General features: G+C 42.9%; 1 protein-coding gene across 4 annotated transcripts in view; it reads right to left on the reverse strand.

Annotated features, from left to right (window-relative positions):
• LOC120735203 (signal-induced proliferation-associated 1-like protein 2) overlaps nt 1-20427 on the reverse strand; it is a 76817-nt gene that overhangs the window by 22366 nt on the left and 34024 nt on the right. For all 4 annotated transcript variants that reach the window (XM_040034404.1, XM_040034403.1, XM_040034401.1 and 1 more), the window contains 5 exons: nt 19853-20027; nt 19528-19631; nt 12038-12195; nt 10831-11407; nt 5290-5564 (listed from right to left, as the gene is read on the reverse strand). In XM_040034404.1, coding sequence (XP_039890338.1) covers nt 5290-5564; nt 10831-11407; nt 12038-12195; nt 19528-19631; nt 19853-20027 — 1289 coding nt within the window. The remainder of the gene's footprint in view (nt 1-5289; nt 5565-10830; nt 11408-12037; nt 12196-19527; nt 19632-19852; nt 20028-20427) is intronic.

Consider the following 20427-nt stretch of genomic DNA (forward strand, 5'->3'; position numbering starts at 1 on the left):
AATATTTTTCAGCCATGAAACTGAAAATTTCATAATAATCTGTGAAAACCAGGGTGAAGTGTTCTCACGTTGCCTCTCCAGGACCCTGCTGAAGCACACAAATACTTTTATTTACCCTGAGCCAGATCTTTAGACTTATATAGTGTTTATTTCTGCACTATTGACAACAACAGACCCACGAACATGTTCACACACATTTGCAAGGGTAAGCGGAGCACTAACATCACTTAAAATAGTTTCCCACCATTTCCGAAGCTAAAAATCTGAGCTCGCCCCTCGGCCAGTAATGGGTATTCCCTGAATTGCTACACACTGGTAGCTTTTCGGTGCACAGTCTCCATCCACTTACTGCTAACATCAGTGAAGATCTCTGGGATGGACAAGGCCTGTGATGCCATTTCATGCAACATTAATCACCGAGGCAGCGGCTTGGTGCGTATGTTTGGAAAGAAGGGGAGGGATGGGGGTTAACCGGGTGGTGGGTCAGGGTTAAAAAGTGTGAGCACTCTGCTCACTCTCCAAAGGCATTTCAAGCATGACCCTAATGATTACACTTGCCAACCCCCCCCCCCTTTAAAGTCCATTTTCCAGCATCCACTGGGGAGTGGAAAGCTCTGTATACTTTTGCTGTGGTCATAAATGTATACATAGAAGGGTTTGAGGAGGGTGCACTGAAGGAAGGAGGGGGGAGTAGTAATCCTTCTCAGAAGGACCCTTTCATCAGTCTGGGCCATAGGTGGCTGGGCTGTTTACACCAGACTTCCCACTGGAGCTGCGGGTGTTATAAGATATAACTAGAAGATCATCCTTTGCTTCTTCCTCTGTGTCCTCTCACATCTGGTTGATGTCACCGCCAGCTGGCCTCATTCATGATGAAGAACTACATCCTGCACATCTTACAGTGTACATACTTAATTGTTTTTACAATATGCATGCTGCATGCATCACTGGTTTGGTATATAGGACAGTGAGAGTATTGAGCGATAGTACAGCACAAGTGAAGCTGTTGTATGCGTAAAAAAAGCTTAGAGATGAGAACATTACCTCTTTACACTCAATTTGCCAGCCGAGGTCTTTCAATTATTGTTCCAGACACAAAAAAAGACACAAAAAAAGACTGCTGGTCAATTGTTTTTCAACATGGTTGGCACTAGCTTGATTAACTGTGTGTGTATGTCTGTGTGAGTGACAGAGAGAGAGCGCATGTGTGTGGTCATAATAGGTTGCCACACATCATTACTCTACAAAGAAAAGAGCTATCCCCAGCTAACAGCTTGTCAACAGTGAAGGTCTCAGCTTTATTCTCTTGCTGTGCTTTTTGCTCCAGAATGACCAAGAAGTGACAAAGTGATTTGCCCATATGATCCAAATAATCTCCATCAGCAGTACAACTGCAGACTTAATGGGAACAGCCTTCATATTCATGTATAAGGAATGTGCCTCTTGTATAAAGGCGACCCGAGACTGAGTGTATAAATCATAAGGAAACGGCAGGAAACAGGTGTTTGGTCAACAGTTAGAAAACTTTAGCTGGAAGCTGGTGTTGCAGGAGAAGCTGTCGGACATGTCCAGCCAGGCATGAGCAGAGGAGGAAGCGAGTGACTGGTGAGAAAAATAATAACCGTCTTTTTCCTCCGATTCCACAAAGAACTGCTGCGCCTCTCTCCCAGTTTAATGTGAGTGGCTATAAATTATGCCACAATGGCCTACATAAGCTTAGAGAAAACTACACAACTGGAGACAATGCACAACTAAAAATAAAGCTCCAGGGAGAGGGGGGGAGTACTTTGACAACAAAATCTACAAAACTTGATGCAACTTTACTAAAATACCATCACAGGTCATTAAAAATGTAATTTAAAAAAAACTGTGCTAAGCTTTGTTAGTGGGTGATTGGTGGAGAACATTCAGCTCCTTCAGCCATTCGGCTCTTAACGAATCACAATAGATCAGTGTGACAACAGGACCTTAGACCTCAGTCAGAGAGCTGTCAGTCCAATGACAGGGCCAGCAAGTGAGGGGGACATGCTAATCCATTCCCACAGTCAGAGTCCTTGTCACGGCAAAGAGTCACAGAGGTCGTGACCTCCACCAGTGCTGTGCAGACTGTTGTCAAAGGGTTCATTAAACGAGGTGTGCTGAAGACTTAAAGATGAAAAAAAATAGACTGATCTTTGCAGAACCCCCCAACCCCCCCGCCCCAGCTCCTATGAAGAATGCAAGGGGATTAAGTAGGACAATTTGTGATGCAGTTTCTAGTTTCTTTGGGTTTAGTGGTGCTCCATCTTGGATGGGTGCTGGCATGGGAAGTGAGAAATCCAGCTTTACTTCAGTCCATATGAAAATCCACAATGACAAGTCTGAATGCACTACAAAGGAAAGGTCACAAGTGGCCATCTGAATGTCATCGTCAACACTGTGACACAGGCTGAAGACACCATTTCAAAAGTAAATCTTTGCAATTAAAACCTAAAACGACAATATGATATTAAAAAAGAGAAACAAAAAGCCGGGACTCAGCCGGAATAAATGTCAGGGGAAAAAAATCCTTACTGGCCACGTAGCAGTTGATGTTCTGCTTCTATTTGTATGTCTTGTAATGAACATACATTTTAGTCCATATTGTACTGATCCTTCTGTTTATCCTTACATCTCTGATGACCGCATACCAAAACATACAATCTCTGCCATGTTCTGTACATCGCATTCCTGTTTCAAAGAGCTAATCTTTTTCATCTTTTTCTCATTAGTTTTGATCCAAAGCTAACATGCTGAACTTGTTTAAGGCTTTTCAGAGTGATGATGGAAAAGCCTCTGGTACTGTGCTGAGCTATAACCACATCCTGCCCCCCAGTGTAAATAAATACAGTACTAGGTAAGGCTAATATTAGAGACATCTCACAGCTTCAGGCAGAGCAGGGTAAATCCATTTAGGGCATAAACAGCTTTAGGAGGTTTGCCACAAAACAATGCTACACTGTATAAATGATTCCTTGTTGCACTTGTTGCAATCTAATGTGACATAATCTTAGCAACAAGATGACAACATCACTCCTCGCCGAATCACAAAAATAGGAAGCCTAAACAATATTGGAGCGATTTAAAAAGAATAAAGAGGAAGCTCCTTCCAGCCACCGCATGTACTTATGAAAACATTTTTCCTTGTCATGGTAGCAGCGTGGAGCCAGGGTACATTGTTTGAAGGTCATGAGACTCTTGTCCATTGTTGCTAGATTAGTCCTCATCTCTCTGGCCACGGGGGACTGACTGGGGCCTTCGGGCCCCCTGCTGAATTCCTTTCCTTTGAGATAATGCCAGAGAAACTGGAGCACTTATTGTTGACTGCAACACTTTAGCAACTCCAAGACGCAGCAGCGAAAAGTGTTGAGGGCCCTCGAGATTCTTCACCTGACCTCTCACCTCTTGATTTGTTGGGAGTCTTGGGAGAATATTCAGAGGAGCTTAGATGGAGGCGTTTGGTTCTCATGGGGGCGGCGTTGAGGAACTGTGTTTCAGTTGGGACGGGGAAGGCTCAGCAGCACTGACCAGTTTGCCGTTCTGCTGCTACTAATGCTCACTAATTTGCCAGATGCCTCTATTAGCAAATGCGATATATGGGTCACACTCTGTTCGTAACACGTCACAACACATATTATACACATTTAGTATGACGTAATCACTGCACAAGCTTCTGTTCATTTATGTTTATTTCTAACCCCATTTCTTATTGGCTGTCCAGGCTCCCATTAAACAGTCACTTCAGTGGTTTCAGCTAAACCAAGCCAGAAGTCTTCACCTGGCACAGATGCCACACCAAAAGCTCTCTCTATCTCCATCCTGTAAATACTGCTCTGATAAGCTGGACACATTTGTGGAGACAAAACCAGTTTCGGAGGATGTTCCGTTTTATCTGCTTCTTCCGTCCCCGGACCGCGACGATGATTGCATCGTCGTGTATCATCACAGATCGTGGCGAGAGGCTTAGACGCCGGTTCTGCCAGAGAGGCTGCTCTGTCGGCTTCACAGACAACACACGTTAGCTCGCCATCTGGGGGAGCAAAAATGTTGCTCCTCTGTTGCCAGACCAGAAAGCAAAAGTTAACTACTATGCATGCTTTATATTTTGATGCACACATACACACAGCTGTTTAATCATATATTCATTCAGAACATTAAGCAAGGCTTGTCATTATCATTATTTACCAAAACACTCACCCATCAGGGATTTATCAAGATATTCACCAATCGCCACTTTACTTCATGTGTTTAGAAAGCACACAAATACAGTCAAAGAATGAAAATACACAGTGGTTCATTAACTGCTGTTATCTATGTGTTATTACCTTTAACGATTAGCTGGTATATTAGCATTACCTGTAACAACGCAAACAGAAAAATGGGTTTGTATTGAAATATTCTTTCTGCACATTGTCAAGCCATTCTGTCGTGGCTGTCTGTGACAAAGTGGAACCAGCATTTTCCTGGTACATAAATCTGTCAGCCTGAAGCCGAAGAAAAACAAAGATGTCGAAAATGTGAGTGTGAAGGAGTGACGGATACGATTTCACAGGGCTGTCTGTCTCGCACAGACAAAACAAGCAGATGTGCTTTCAGAACAAGCATTTTACACAGACCTTCGTCTCTTCCCATCACGCACACACAAAGGAAAAAAAAAAAATCATTTGAAACACGCTCCCTCATTTATTTCAAGGGCGGTGGACTCTCTACGTGGGAGTGTGTCCCTAAAAAAGGCACACACTCCCATCCTAATTGCAGAACAGAACGTTGAGCGAGGTTAGAGAAAAGCCATCTACAAATGTGAGCTGTCAAACAAAGGCAGCGAGAGTTGAGCCATTAATCAAAAGCCTCTTCTCATTATCATTAGTGGGAAATGCTGACTGTCCGTGTCTGCGGCTCCGCAGGCCTGCTGAAGATTTCTCTCGCAACAAAGAAAGACTATCTCCAGAGAAATCAGTGGAGGACGACATCATCTCCGGTGCAACACAAACAGTATGTAAGCATTTCTTTATGCTAATCGCCTCAAACACGAGAGCAAATGTCAAGCTAATTTACACCACCTGCCAGGAAAAAAGAAGTAAACCAAACTACTTTTCTGTTATGGCTTCATTAATTTTGGGGGGAGCACCTGCTTCTGTCTCGCTAACCACAGGACAACAGGAAACAACAACAGGAAATCTGCATTTGATTTTAAGTCATTTTGGCTTAATTGCTGTAACAAAAGTGTTTGCACCGAGGTGAAAATGAGACGACCAAAGAGTGAGGGTTTACCTTCGGGGAGTGCCATCTTCATAAGGTTGAATTATAACCACTTTGACGGTGACTGAGGTGCGCAGCAGGTCAATCATCTGCTCGTGAGTGAGGGTAGCAACGGCCACCTTGCAGATCTCCACCAGTCGGCTGCCCTGTCTCAGTCCTGCCTTCCAGGCGAAACCAAAGGGCTCCACGTCGGCTACGATGCCCTCGAAATTGACGTGGAAGCCGAGCTGGCCGAGGCCATTCCGGCGAAGTGTCATCTCCGTGGTTTCGCACCCTCTGGTGGCGATCTGGAAGCAGAATGAAAACGGCCGTTTTTATAATCTACGATAAAAGGCAGGTGAATTTGTATTTCACGGCACACATCCTGAGCTTTAAAAACCGAAGGACTTAATAGATACTTTAGCTGGAAACAGAATGCAATACACATGACAGTGAGGAGATGAGACCGAGAGAAAAATGAATGATCTTAATATTCTTTAATAAGAGCCTTCAAAGCTAACAGAGTATATTCCAACAGCGAATGGTTTGCATCATTTGTAAGATATGTGTGGGTTTTATTACACATGCATGCACAAGAAAAATACTATCAAAGCCTCCAAAGCAGAAGCAGAAGTCCTTAGGCAGCAAGCCTCCAGCATGTTTGTTTGGCTAATTCAAAGAACCTTTCAAACTTGAAGTTAATAAGAGGCTACATCGCACGGTTAACGGTCTTGCCAAAGAGCCGCACACAAATACACACCTGTCTCTGTGGACAGTAACTACAGTAGCTCTTTTCTTCATGCTGCACGGGGAACGCAGATCTAATTGGCCCCTGAGACACTGACATGTCCACAGAGCCGAGTCTATTAGGTAAAGTCAGTGTCAAGGGAGAAGTTTGGAGCGTAATATTTATATACAAATACATAATCTGCATCAACTGGCAGTTAATTAAAGCACTTTTCCCCCCCACACCCAGCATGAAAAGATGACTCACTTCACCCTCTCTCGCCATTGTGCAGACTGCTGCCAGAGACGTGACACTTTCCCTAAGGATTCTTGGTGGACAGTCTCTGCTTGTCCAGTTGCGCTCTTGGATGAAAATGAAAGTTGGGTCTTGTCCAATTATGTGCTTACATGCAAATTAAGCTGCTCGCTTTGCTCAGTGGCGGCTTGGCATCATCCTTCGCTTTAATGCAACTCCGGTTCAGTAAAAGTTCAGGCAACCTACTTGCTTCAATGGTTTTATTTCAGCACAACACAAACACAGCAAAGTAAGTGGAGTAGTGGAGCACCTATTTGCACACTGATGACATAAAATGACTGACTACATTATAGCTACACTGCGAGCATACATTAGGACTACACGGTTTATGACAACGAATGGGGAATAAAACCTCACGCTACATCCAACGAGCTTTAATCACCCATTGGATTAGTCTCGGTTCAGTTGTGGGTGACTGCCTCCATTTGCTTCAGAGTGGCAACTAGCTTCAGGGACACATTAACACAGACTATGGATTGTCAACACTCCACACCAGATTCTCACGTCGGCAGAACCCCATTATGAACCATCATGCAATAACTGTCCTCTTAATAGGATACAACTGTAAAATTTCAGCAAAGGAGCCCATCCAGTAATTATATACAAACACAGTCCCTGCTTTATGTGCTAATAAATAAGAAGCCAAAGATACTTCGGGTTCAAAATCTAGAGAAAAGACGCCAAAAAACTTAGCAATCATTTCACATTTCCAAAAAGAACTGGAAATATGAAACATAAAAGTTCTCCGGGGTAAAGTCTGGACTAAATGGTTTGTGTATGAAGGCTTCTGCGTTTGGGACCATGAATCAAACAGCCCTTTTTCAGAAATCCATTAGGCCTAAATAATAGCTTTCTAAATGCTTTCATTAGAGCCCTTTATTCAGTCCAACCACCAAATTAATCTGCTCAGGTTCTCCTACGAGCTGCTCAGATTCATAACGCTTGAATCTAAGAGTGCATCCATCATCTCACAGGAGGTATTTGTGGCCTATGAAGATACTTGGATGAGAAAAGGGACATAAAGTCAACATGTGTGCACGTCCTGCTGGCCAAACCAATAACAGACTAATAACCGGCCATAAAAACTACAATAAACATTATCAGCCTCAAATCTGTTGTAACTACTGTTGCCAAACACTGTTACTGGCACTGTTCCTCAGTGATAGGTCTGACAGTCGAACACTGCTCTGACACTGATGGCACCGTCTGCAGAAGCATGTTTCTTAGACATGACAAAACCTTGTCATTCTACTGGAAGTGCGGACTGGTAAATCTGTGGCCGCTTTATACTTCAGGAATCGGCATCAACGTCATGTAGCTTCTTGTGTGATTCTGAATATTTTAGCTTAACGGAGCTCAGCAGCACTGTGGGACTGCAGGAGGTTATCAAAGCTTTTACTTGTCTGTAACAACATGTATGACCTCAAAATGGTGCTAATGAGCACTAATTAAGAAGCTCTTTTATTGATCAACATGCTGCTTCTCTCTGTTATGTGCCAGTAAAATTGCTTGTTGCTTTTTGGATTGTTGTTTGAATAAAGAAATAATCATAAAGGCTACCATGGCATTTTACTACTGACAGCATAAATGATAAGGAATCAGAAAATTGTTTACAAATACAATTACAAGTGTTTAAAATGTCATCATATATCAAATAGAAAAGCAATATAATTACAAGGTTTGGAGTTAGGAGAATGATTAAAAGCTTATAACTAATTTAATACATATTTAATCTAGATAAACACAATGTAGTATTATAAAACTATTCCAAATTATTTAGTTCCAAAACATGCAAAACAAAACCCAACCAGACAAAAGAAAGTGGCGTATGTGGCACCCGAGCAAAGAGAACATGCATCGTAAAAACTGAACATGCGGCCAACCAGCTCCGCAACCCGGAGAGCAGGACGCTATCACAAAGCTTTTAGTTGTGCTCTCACACTGGGCTCCTCTGTGTGTTACAGTTGGCAATCTGTTCACATTACATCACAGGTCGGGCAGCCTGTAAATCCCACCAATGAAATTTGATTCGAGTCAACCTCTGGGACATTTGGGAAAATGCAGACACCTTTGGGAACAAGTATGCCTGATCAGCTCATACCCAAATAAATGTGCCTACAGCTTGCTGCTCCATTGCCCTGTATCACAACACAAACAGCGATCCGTACTAACTTTATAATACTTTATAAAACTGGGCTGTGAAATATTAATCAGGAATTCCTTGGAGAAGTGGACAGAAAATGTGAGGGGAAATTAGCATAGCGAATGAGGAAGTGATGTCCTTTGGCTAATCACGAATGCTAATATATCCCGCTCTGTCCTTCCTTAAGATGAGTGTGTGTAGACGCTGAATGACATCCGTGTCCTTTAAAGAGTAATTATGGGAAAGACTTCTTCAGGTTCTGGTGTGACTTTTTTTTTTTTTGGTAAGGATATGCAGAATCTTTGTGCTCAGGTGCACATTTATTCATTCTCATTCAGAAGCTCTTCTGAGAGTCTCAGTTCATTGCAAGAGGTGATAATAAAAATTATCCGAGCCTCCTTTAATCCTCAGAAGAATCTGATCCTCATTCAGGTTTTTAGCAGGAAATTGGTTGTTACTTGTTGGCTGAACAACTGATTCGCTGGCTAGGGTCTGCTGCAAATTTCAAGACTGCTGATGCAACTGCCAAAAAGGGACTGTGCAGGATAAGTGCCGGAAAGCACACAGCCAGGCATGAAAAAGGTCAGGCACAGCTCAGGTTTGGATTTTGGGATTCAACCACGATGTTATTTAAGGAAAACAAAGAGCTGATTAGAGCTTCACTTAACAAATCATGGAAACTAGAATAGGAAAAGCAAGACCCTGCAGGTACACAGGAAGCAGAAACAAGGTGTCTGAGGACAGCATCTGGGCTGTGTAGCCAGGTGTACACCATTTTCAAAATTTCAAGACACCTGGACCCACATAGCCCAAACAGTAACACAATGTATCTGCAGCTCTGTGCAGATGACTAAGCTAGAATTACAAAATAGGGATGCGAGGACTGGGACTAAGTGGGGAGCTCTCAATAGGAGTAAAGTAGTAGTATGAGGCCACGTGTCCTCTATTCTTAGTCTGCCAGACCCCCAAAAAATAAAACAAATTGCCTCCGTTTCCAGCCTTCCCCTTCAAAACTGGGTTGGTGTCCTGCTAGAAAGAGTCTCCCTGTAAACCTGCACCCAGACAGTCCCCAATTCAAGAACGCCCAAAAATCACATTTTCACTAATCTTTCGATCCATTAAATGAACTGTCTGCGGTACTGAGCCGCTTCGGCTTTATTTATTTAGTCAGTTTTTGTGAAAATTGCGTGATATGTCATAGTGGTTTATCCTGATCAAGAGCAGGACATCTGCAACTGTGTGACCCGAACGGTCGCCTGTGCACCTCTGCCGAGTCTGTGATGAGCCAAAGAAAGCTTTCAACAGGAGGTCTGTAATCCTCTCTGAACTCTGATGGCTCTGCTTTACAGTTTCACATTCCTGTTTATGCACAATCAGAAAAAAAAAAAAGAAAAAAAAAAAAAGAGGGAGTCGCCTGAAAAGCAAGTGAGGTTTGGGTTAATTTAGTGAGATATTTTCACTGCATGTGTGTGAGGGAGTGGAGGCCAAAAAAAAGGGGCCATTAAATCTCTGTTGCTCTGCAACACATGAGAATTGACGGCACAAATAAAGGTTAAATGAGCAACAGTTTTGCTGACCTAACCGTGAAAACAGAATTAAAAGGTTTGTGGTCAAGCATTAAAGCTGCAACTGCAACATTTGCTGAATGCACCGTTTCACCGCAGAGCCCACAAGTATCCAAAGTACAACGCTCCACTGCCACATTAAAAGTAAACTTTCCTTCACATGCACTTCACTTTTTAGACACGTGGATTAACCACAGTCGCCCAAATAATGTATTTTGCAGGCAACAACATGCAGGTGAAAGTGCGGTAGCATGCACGGGGGCGGGGAAGAGGCCCTGGTTGTGTTTTATGTGCATAGTTTAGAACATGTTTAGAAAATGTGAACCTGTCTCTATTTCTAGTAAAACCCAATAAGTGCCATATCATCATTATTTTTGGTGCTGCTGATGCTTGGCTTTTATTTTTTAAATCTTACTGTAATTTTTTATGTTTATGCATTAGCACCAACAGCTGCACCTTTCCGCGGAGCTATTAAAACTGTGTTACGCACTAGTAGTAGACAGCGTAATTGTTTTTACTGTAATGTGCTCATTATTTCACAAATAAACTGGATGTCAAATTTATACAAAAACCCCTCAATTAAACAGACAGGGCAAACACAGAATGAATTACTAGCTCTGTGAGGGGGGTGTGGTGTTGGAAACTGATTCATCTGATGTCTTTTGTTCTCTCAAATCTCTACATATGGTATGATTAGAAAGTGACACCGAAGACGAGGTGCTACAAAAAGGATCATCCCACTGGCCTTCTGTGGTCTAATCCAGCAGTTATTGAGAGCTTTGGGATGACAGAGATTATTCCAATGCAGACACGAAGAGATTTACCTCTAGTCTCTGCACCATCTCCCGGATGTCTTCTCCGCAGTTGTCGTGAGCAGACAGCATGACACACTCGCCCCGTTCATAGAAAATCTTAATGCTCATAATCCCTGAGGTCCACCCGATGACGTCGCGGCACGAACAGTTGAAGATCACATTTTTTGATTCCTCCTCAATGAGCACAATGAACTCATTGGATATACCAAGCAAGCAGTCAAAGTCCAGCGACTGGCCAAAGTCCCGGGCACGGACGCTCCAGGTGATCGCTCCCACGCTGAACAGATGCGCGTCCTTCCTGGGTTTCACCTTCTCCTTCTTCTTGCCTCCGAGGCTGATGAAGCTGAATTTGACAGCTGAGTCGATAGTGGCCGTGCTGACGAAGTTCTCGGCTAGGTCCTTCAGGTACTCCTGCCGCGTACGAGTCGCCATGGCCCGAAACTTCTCCGACTTGTGTGCTGCGTTCTCCCCGTTGATGACCTTGGCAAGCAGGAAGTCCCTGAAAACCGCAGACTTTGGAAAAGTTACAGACTTGGGAATAGGGGGGCCAAATGGAGGCACGTCTTTAGATCTGGACACAGCCACACTGGAAAAAAATAAAATGCGGGAGTGACAGTTAAGAAAAAGAGGAGCGTAGATATTGAAATGAATGAATAATGAGCAGGCGCTGAAATTATATGTCTTTTGGTAAAATTATTTCTGCTGAGACTAATCTTTCTCCCTTCAACAAATGCTATGTTATTAGCAAGAGTCGTCTTGACTTCAGAAACTCTTGAGTCGTAATTCATAAGTCATAATTTCAAGGTGTCTCTGAAGATAATAACTGTATCATCACTGAACAGATGAAAAGAGCCCTGTGATTCTGGCACATTACTATGAAGTCATAAGAGAAACCACAGAAATCACTGAGCAAGCTATTATTATTATCCTTTTAAATTAAGTGCTCTTAAAAGTTCACGCAGAAGAGCCACTTGACACAAAGACATCTATGAAAAACACATCAGAAGATCAACACGTTCGCCTAAACTGTCTCGAGCACACCATTTCGCTTCTTATCCCGTGGTGTAGCACTCTAATATTTAGTGGTTTGACTCAATGCCACCAAACTCAGATGTTTTTCTACTTTCTTCTACTCTGCACGCTTTTCTTTACCAACCAGAGTAAAAAACGGTTTTGGGAGTGCCTTGCAGGCGTGATGCATGCTTGTTCCATTTACCTGTAGCAGACGTTATCAGTGCACGGGTTGTGGACTTTGACAATGACAAACACATGTTGGAAATGAGAGCGGATGTTTTTTGGAGTGAAAGGAAGGGCCCCGGGCTCCTGAAACACTATGGTGACAATGTCATTGCCAATGTGCCTCTTCCTTAGCAACTGCAAGAGAAAAAGGAGAAATTGAAATTAAATTAGATAAAAGATGAACACAGTCAGGTTAGTTTAAGAGTACAGAAGTTTGGAAAACACATTATCGCTTTAAGATTTCAATTAGAATGAGAGCATGCGAGTGTTTTTCTGAACAAAGGCCAGCCGTGTGTCAGTTGCAGTGACTCAACAGTCACACAAAAACTTCTTTCTCAACTTAGCAAACATTTGCTAACATTAACCATGATAAGCCACCGATCAATACCAGACAAACTAAGGTGTAGCACCAAGTGCTCATATGTACTGGACCTTTTATTACTTCCCAGCAAACCTTAAAGTATCATGCCTATAGCCAAGAAAAACAAAGAATTTTGGGTGGCAAAAACGTCCTCATTAATGGACAGAATGGACATCTCTTATAAACCAGGAAATGATACAAAAGCATTTTTTTTAATGCAACAAGATTTGATTGACAGCTCTGATAACAGCCATAAACCACATGTCACAGGACTTAAAACAAAACCAAAAAAACCAACAAAAACAAAACCCCCAAAAAACATGCCAGTTATGTAAAAGTTCCTTATTTAATTAACCCTATGTTGCCTGAACCAAGGTGGTTATATTAACTAAAACTTGAGGTATTGACAGACGTGTTTATTAGGGGTGCAACGATACTCGTATCGATATTGAACCGTTCGATACAGTGCTTTCGGTTCGGTACACATATGTATCGAACAATACAAAATTTGTAATTTATTTTATCAACTTTCCTTCTGACGATGCTGTCTGTGTTGAGCGCTCAGTGAATCTGCGTTCGACTACTCCGCCTAGGCTGCACTGTCGAGCGCAGATCCACTGAGCGCTCAACACAGACAGCATCGTCAGAAGGAAGAGCGCAGGGCAAGCTAGAGAGACAGAAGTTAAGCTCTCCTTGCAACATGGCAAATTGAACCTCCCCCACCCTCATTCAGATCTGGCGTTTGGAATTATTTTGGTTTTCATGTGACGTATGACCCTGAAGGTAAGCGAGTCATGGACTAAAGTAAAACAGTATGTTGGATGTGCCACGCAATGCTCAATTACATGGGTTAAGGTGTTGGCCGTCTAGCCCCACGCACGGAGATTTGCCGTGTTGTGGCGTTAACGTCATTTCAACGAGATTAACGCTGACAGCACTAGTGGGAACACAACAAATATGACTGCACATTTACGCCGACATCATCCTAGTGCAAAGACAAGTGGAAGCAGACAAAAACAACAAGCATGCATGCTACAAACTTTACCCGAGTCATTTAGACAGCCGTTAGCACATGATTCTCCTTATGGGGACCTGATATGTTTAATATTGTGGCGAGCTCAGACAAGGTGAAGACGGAGGTGTCGTTTGGTCTTGCTTCCCGTGAGCTAGTCAGGGAGCACAGCCGTTTATTGACATCTGCAGAAGAACACTGCCGCTAGCCAACTGCTCAGCGCAGCAACCGCACAGCAACAACAACAACATCACACAGGGCGCCCTCTGACCCCGGAAGGACACATCGTCGCAGCGAGAGGGCGTCACCCGTCACTATGGCAACATAAACAAAACATAACTGTACAAACAGAACCCCGAACACCCCTGACCCGCTACATAGCCCCCAACTAAGGGGTCAGTCGTCCCCGACGACCCCATTACCCCACACAAAGTCCTGCAAATGTCCAGGTGCCTTCTTTTGGCGCACCGGCCGGTCACGACCGGCGGGGGAAAAAAAAAATCACTCGGGTCAGAACATGGGGTGCCACCATCATCCCACTTCTGACACCAATGTGGCGAGCTCAGACAACGAGGAGACGGAGGTGTCGTTTGGTCTTGCTTCCCGTGAGCTAGCCAGGGAGCACAGCCGTTTATTGACATCTGCAGAAGAACACTGCCGCTAGCTAACTGCTCAGCGCGGCAACAGCACAGCAACAATAACAACAACAACACACAGAGCGCCCTCTGACCCCGGAAGGACACACCGTCGCAGCGAGAGGGCGTCACCCGTCACTATGGCAACATAAACAAAACATAACTGTACAAACAGAACCCCGAACAGCCCTGACCCGCTACATAGCCCCCACCTAAGGGGTCAGTCGTCCCCGACGACCACATTACCCCACACAAAGTCCTGCAAATGTCCAGGTGCCTTCTTTTGGCGCACCGGCCGGTCACGACCGGCGGGGGGAAAGTCACTCGGGTCAGAACATGGGGTGCCACCATCATCCCACTTCTGACACCAATGTGGCGAGCTCAGACAAGGAGGAGACGGAGGTGTCGTTTGGTATTGCTTCCCGTGAGCTAGCCAGGGAGCACAGCCGTTTATCCGGTTGTTCAGTCTGACGTCACTAGCCGTGTCTGGGTCTAAACTCCGCTGCAGGTCCATATATCAATCGATCACTGTGGCATTACTGAGAGTTGAAAAACTGTCTAAAGTCTTTCATCTTTAATAAAATGATCAGCGTTCTGCTCTACCAGGTGTAACAATTGAGTTTAACATCCAGGCATCCATGAAAACGGAATTTATGACATTTAACGGAGTTAGAAGTTAGCAGGGAGTTAGCTCGCTAGCTTCTATCTAAATACAATATAGCATGTCCTGACTGCGGGGTTTTGGAAACAAATTAAAACATACAGCTTTCTTATCACTTCCAGCATAAATGAAGACAGAAAACTAAACAGCAGTGACGTTTGTAGGGTTACTGAAGTTTGGCTAGCTGGTATATAATGATGTGCTACGTGACCGCTAGCGACACAGCTATGTTAGCATAATATAAACAAGCTAACTTTTTTTCCACTGATAAAAGTTAACGTGAGTTTTCTCGGTGGTCAGAAACAAATGTAATCGCATGGCAGGATGCTGTAAAAGGACCAAACTTCAGCCAGGAGAACAACTGAGATAATTCATCCACAATACAAAGTTAGTCATTCATATACTGCTGCATGGGCTGGGCTGTAGTTACATCCTAAGGTTTTAAAAACTGAGCTTAAATAAATGATTAGCGGTAATAAAAGCCGAGGGAGGTCAACAGGGATCACTGACTGTTTTAGGAGCTTTTTGAGATCAAATAGAAGAAAATACAAAACATTAAACATGTTAACAACACAAAAGCCATATTAAACGCAGACTACTTCAGACCCGGAAGTAGGATTCGTCGCGTCATCACTGAACAACCGGATTGACATCTGTAGAAGAACACTGCCGCTAGCTAACTGCTCAGCGCGGCAACCGCACAGCAACAACAACAACACACAGTGTGCCCTCTGACCCCGGAAGGACACACCGTCGAAGCGAGAGGGCGTCACCCGTCACTATGGCAACATAAACAAAACATAACTGTACAAACAGAACCCCGAACAGCCCTGACCCGCTACAATATGCTGCTGAGAATATAGCCCAGAAGAAGCGTATAGTATAGCTTTTATTTTGGAAAGAGCCATTTCTCTGTAATAAACTCTCTTTTCCAAAGATGAGTGATTCCTCAATCAGATACAGGGCTTGCAAAATCGCTAGCCCGACGTCCCGGGGCTAGCGATTTTTCCAGTCGGGCTACCAAAATCTATCTCTGCCCTGCCCGTTGGGCTATTGTAGGAAGGAAAAATATATGTCAATGCTTTTGCATTCTTTCGGAAATGTAGCTGGGTAATTATGTCATTGGCATCGATGAGCCACTGTCAATATGTGACATATTGAAATCCCGTTTGAATTTGCGCTTGTTTTTTGCTTTCACTTTGCAATCGCGCGAACTGTGTATAGAGAGCGACAGCACTGATTGGTGAGTGATGATAATTTGCGCACCAATTCCTCTGACAGCGTCTTATCAATCGTTAGCTTACTATGCAAACATGACAAGTGAAATCTCCCGCAGCAAGCTTAAACATATGAGAGGTTGATCGCGCAGGGAATCGCTGACCGTTATATGTGTGTGTGTGTGTGTGTGTGTGTGTGTGTGTGTGTGTGTGTGTGTGTGTGTGTGTGTGTGTGTGTGTGTGTGTGTGTGTGTGTGTGTGTAAGTGTAAAAGCAGCAGGATATATATTTTAGTTCTGCTGAGCCAAATAAGACAGGTCAGGGTGAAGAAGTGACAGCCAAAGAAAAGCTTACCACAAAATGCAAAAGTTATGACAAATCAGACTATAAGGCAAAAAGAAAGTGCAGCTTTATGGTTTCATGGACAAACGAATTTCTGTGGCTGCAATATGACGAGCTATATAACCGGGGCTGCACAGAAGTGGTTCGTAGGTGCGCATTGCTGTCAAAATAATAAAAAAAAAAAAAAAAACGCGCACAAGATATGAAGTTCCAACGCGTGTTTGCATACATAATATTTTCAGGAGGAGGACAGACATTTGTTTAGAACTCTTAAAGATGTCGAAGAAGCTCCTTTAAGCAATTTGGTGTTCCTCCACCTCCAAAGAAATGTGAGAAGGAGTCTGAACCACAAAAGAAGCGCGTATTCTTGGAAAAGTGGTTGCAGGAGGTGAGCTGGCTTCAAACAAATGATGAACGCACAGAGATGTGGTGCGGAATGTGCCGTGAAAATCCCACTCTAGCGGACAAAAACAGTGCTTTTTATATGGACGCAAACGCGCGTTGCAACTTCTTATCTGGTGCGCGTCTTTTATTTTGACAGCGAATGCGCACATGCGGACCACTTATGTGCACCCGTGTAAATAACATAATGTTCTGCCGGGTGTGTTGTTGGTTTTCTCTCGATTTCTGAGTCGACAAGCGCCTTTGTTACTGGTACCAGTCATTTTAAGAAAGGCCCCCATTAGAACCCATGAGAAATGCAAGAAATGCATTATTGCTCATCTGCAATATCTTTCCCAGAACAAACACCAATTGCAAATAACATACTAAAAATAAACCTGAAAAATCTGTTCAGAACAGCGTACTATGTTGCAAAGAGTGAACTAGCCACTGGCAAAATTTAGCAGTCTTTGCAAACTTCAAAAAGCAAATGGCCTAGATCTTGGTTCCACTTGTCTCTTACCCGTGACTTCAGTGGAAATTTCAAATTCAGGATCTGACACAGGCTGATTCATGTCCTACACAGTTCTTACAAGTTCATAGAAATTTCTGTTCAATTAGAACCAAGTATTTGAGTTGATGATTGTAATTTTTATACAATGTTGTAATTTGTTTTTCAACAATTTTTTGATTAATGTTTTGTTTCCTTTACAATATTATACTTTAATGTATAATATTGTAAAGGAAACAAAACATCAATCAAAAAGTTGCTCTCTTTTTTATTCGGGCTACTTAAATTTATTTTGGGCTACCAAAAACTGAAGAGTCCCTGCCCGAAGGGCTACCAGGGATTTTGAAATTTTGAGAGCCCTGAGATATATTTATTTTTTTAATTACTTTTGTTTCAGCAACATTAAATTTAAAAACTGTACTTTTGAGTTAAAATATATATTTATAATTTTAATAAATGGCAAATTAAAAAGGCATGAACATTTTTTTGTATCAAAAAAATATCGAACCGTGACACCAAAGTATCGAACCGAACCGTGAATTTTGTGTATCGTTGCACCCCTAGTGTTTATGGATATCTGGATTTTTATAACACTACGAATCACTGCTTTCAAAATGTTTTTATTATACAGCCTGATTTCCCCAAATCTTGCCTGTGACTTATGCTCTTGGTACAATAATAATGAAGAAAAAAAGCCTAAAACTAACACTGAAACAAAAAAGAAAAGAAAAGAAAAAAGGCTAAACTAAACATTTTCAAACAACAAAAACTAAACTGAAATAAGAAAATCCACTTGAACTTGAAAACAAAAGGTCAAAATGAAATAATAATAATAATAATTAAAATAATTAGAAAATACAAAACTATAGTAACTGTAGTCTAGTCATTAAATAATTGCCGGAAAATTCAAATTTTTTTGAAATTGGAATGTTTATTGAACTTTTTGACAAATTTAAAGAAAACAAATTAGGTTTTGCTACATCCAGCATTTTTATTTATTAATTGTTTAAAAAAAATGTGCAATTTGTTCAGGCTTTTCGAACAATGCTCATGTATCAAATATGATACACTTGGCATTAGAGGGATAAATTCCTGTCTCATTGATTGGGCCTCTGCACAATCTTGTGGCGTGTACGTCACGTTCTCAGAAGGACATGGTGTGGTAATTGAGAAAATGAGGTTGTCACCGTTTATGTTTCCTTCCCACAGGCCTTTCCTTTGGAAACAATTTTTCAATCATAGACTCATGGGTTGCAACAAGCTTTGATACAACTGATGGGACAAAACCTGTTTAGCATCATTTTCCTGGATTAACATTTGAGCATCTTTATTACACTGAATGCAGGGACGGGGGGCATCAGTTCATCCCCTGCACGAAAAAAAAAAAAAATCAATCCTTTGAGTAAGCTCTCACATTTTGCCCTTCTCCTCGACAGAATCACTGTTCCTGGTTTGGATACAGAAACTTTACTGGACAAAGGGATTTTTGGGTGGTAGAGATATCAACTAACTCGATTTAGGATTTGTGTGTGAAGGGCACATGTCCACTCAAACCCAATTTATACTGCTTGTATTGTTGGCCTGTGCAGGTCATTAACCCCCATTCTCTGGTTGGTGTGAGCCTGTCAGTCAGGGTCGGTGAGAGCCCGAAACAAGCAGGATTAGAGGGTGCAGGGGTGATTTGGAAATGATGAAGGGATGAACAGGTCAAGCTCTGCTTGGCCCTGCTGGAATATTACCACCAGGGATTAAATCAAACAGTCCCACTTTATGAAATACAATTGGATGAAAGGTAAAGAGAAAAAAAACACCACCAATCATATGTTTCTACGCTCACTTGTTAGATGTTTCTGATGTTTTAGACTGTACATCCAGCCTCCATCAAGGTATTCTAATCTCTACAGGGTGGTGCCCACAGGTTGTATTATGGACTCAAAAAGTACAACCATGTGATCAGCATAGAGATTAATACAGTGAATGTCTGTAATCTTATCTTTAGAGGGCCATCGTTCAACAGTCCACTGCTACATCCACCTAATTCCACTTGTTAGCACGGACAGACAGAGGTCCATCTAATACCGCGTCTGCTTCAGCCCCTGGGGAAGCACTGATTAAAGTCCTACTATGGGGTACCGTCGCTATGGCAATGCTCGTGCTTTCAACTGATAGGTCATTACCGTGGCGAAATGAGTCTCTGGGGAAGATTGGCAGTAGTCAGGATAGGTGATATCCTAAAAGGAACTTGCTCAGGGATTTATTAAAGCTATTAGACATCAACTGAGTACACAGAAGGGCAAGCATGGTGGTGTGCTGCAGAAGATAGAGCCTGAAGGGTACAGTTTACTCACCTGCTGCCGGTTGTTGGGTGTGTAGGGGAGCATGGTGGACACGTGAAACATCAGCTCGTAGTCTTTATAGGTAGTGTAAAGAGAGTGCGTGCCTGTGGAGTCCGCTATAAGAGAAGACAGGGAGGTCAGGGTCTCAGGCCAGATTGCAAAATGTAACCGAGTTAGCTGATCTGATGATATCATAGAACAAAAATTAAGATTGAAGATGCACTACAGTCCCTGTAAACACATACAGCGGAGCATCTGCACTCAGCAGGACTGGAAATGTGTGGGTTAGCATTTGTGGATGTTTAGCTTGGCGAGTGTGTTGTGCATTTTATCTTACTCTTGTTATCCAGCTGAGCTCTGTACTTGGTGAAGCCTTTGAGGCGCACCCTCTGACCAAGCAGATCCAAGAACTCATCCAGCGCTGGGCCGGCACTCTCGTTGTTGTACATCTCTTCCTCTGTGCTCTGGCCAGCCTTGCAGTAGAGTACTCCCACCTTGTGCTGGAAGCTTAGCTGGAATGAAGAAAATAGACATAGACACTCAGTGAGTACCATTTCCTGTTGCTGATCGGTATCACGCACACCACACTCATACATACTGTATATTAAGCACTCAAAGCATGCAAGTGCCCACTTTCCATCATGTCACAGCTAATGTGAAGGCCTTCATAACCCTTCTTGGGGGGGAGAGAGAGCTGAAATCCCCTTTTGTGAAGCTAGGCTATGAACTCTCAGGAGCACTGTGCAGAGTATAAATCAACCTGAGCTATTAGCTGCTACTTAAGAGCAGCTGTGGGGTGACAAGGGAGTGGATTACAGACATACAGCAGAACAGTTTCGGTTTATGAAAGAAAACGGCATAATCTGCCAACAACAGTATTTCAATACTTTCTAATGGACCTCTTCCTTAGGA

This window comes from Simochromis diagramma, unplaced genomic scaffold (genome assembly GCF_900408965.1).
Source record: "Simochromis diagramma unplaced genomic scaffold, fSimDia1.1 OVJJ01000481.1, whole genome shotgun sequence".
NCBI lineage: Eukaryota > Metazoa > Chordata > Actinopteri > Cichliformes > Cichlidae > Simochromis > Simochromis diagramma.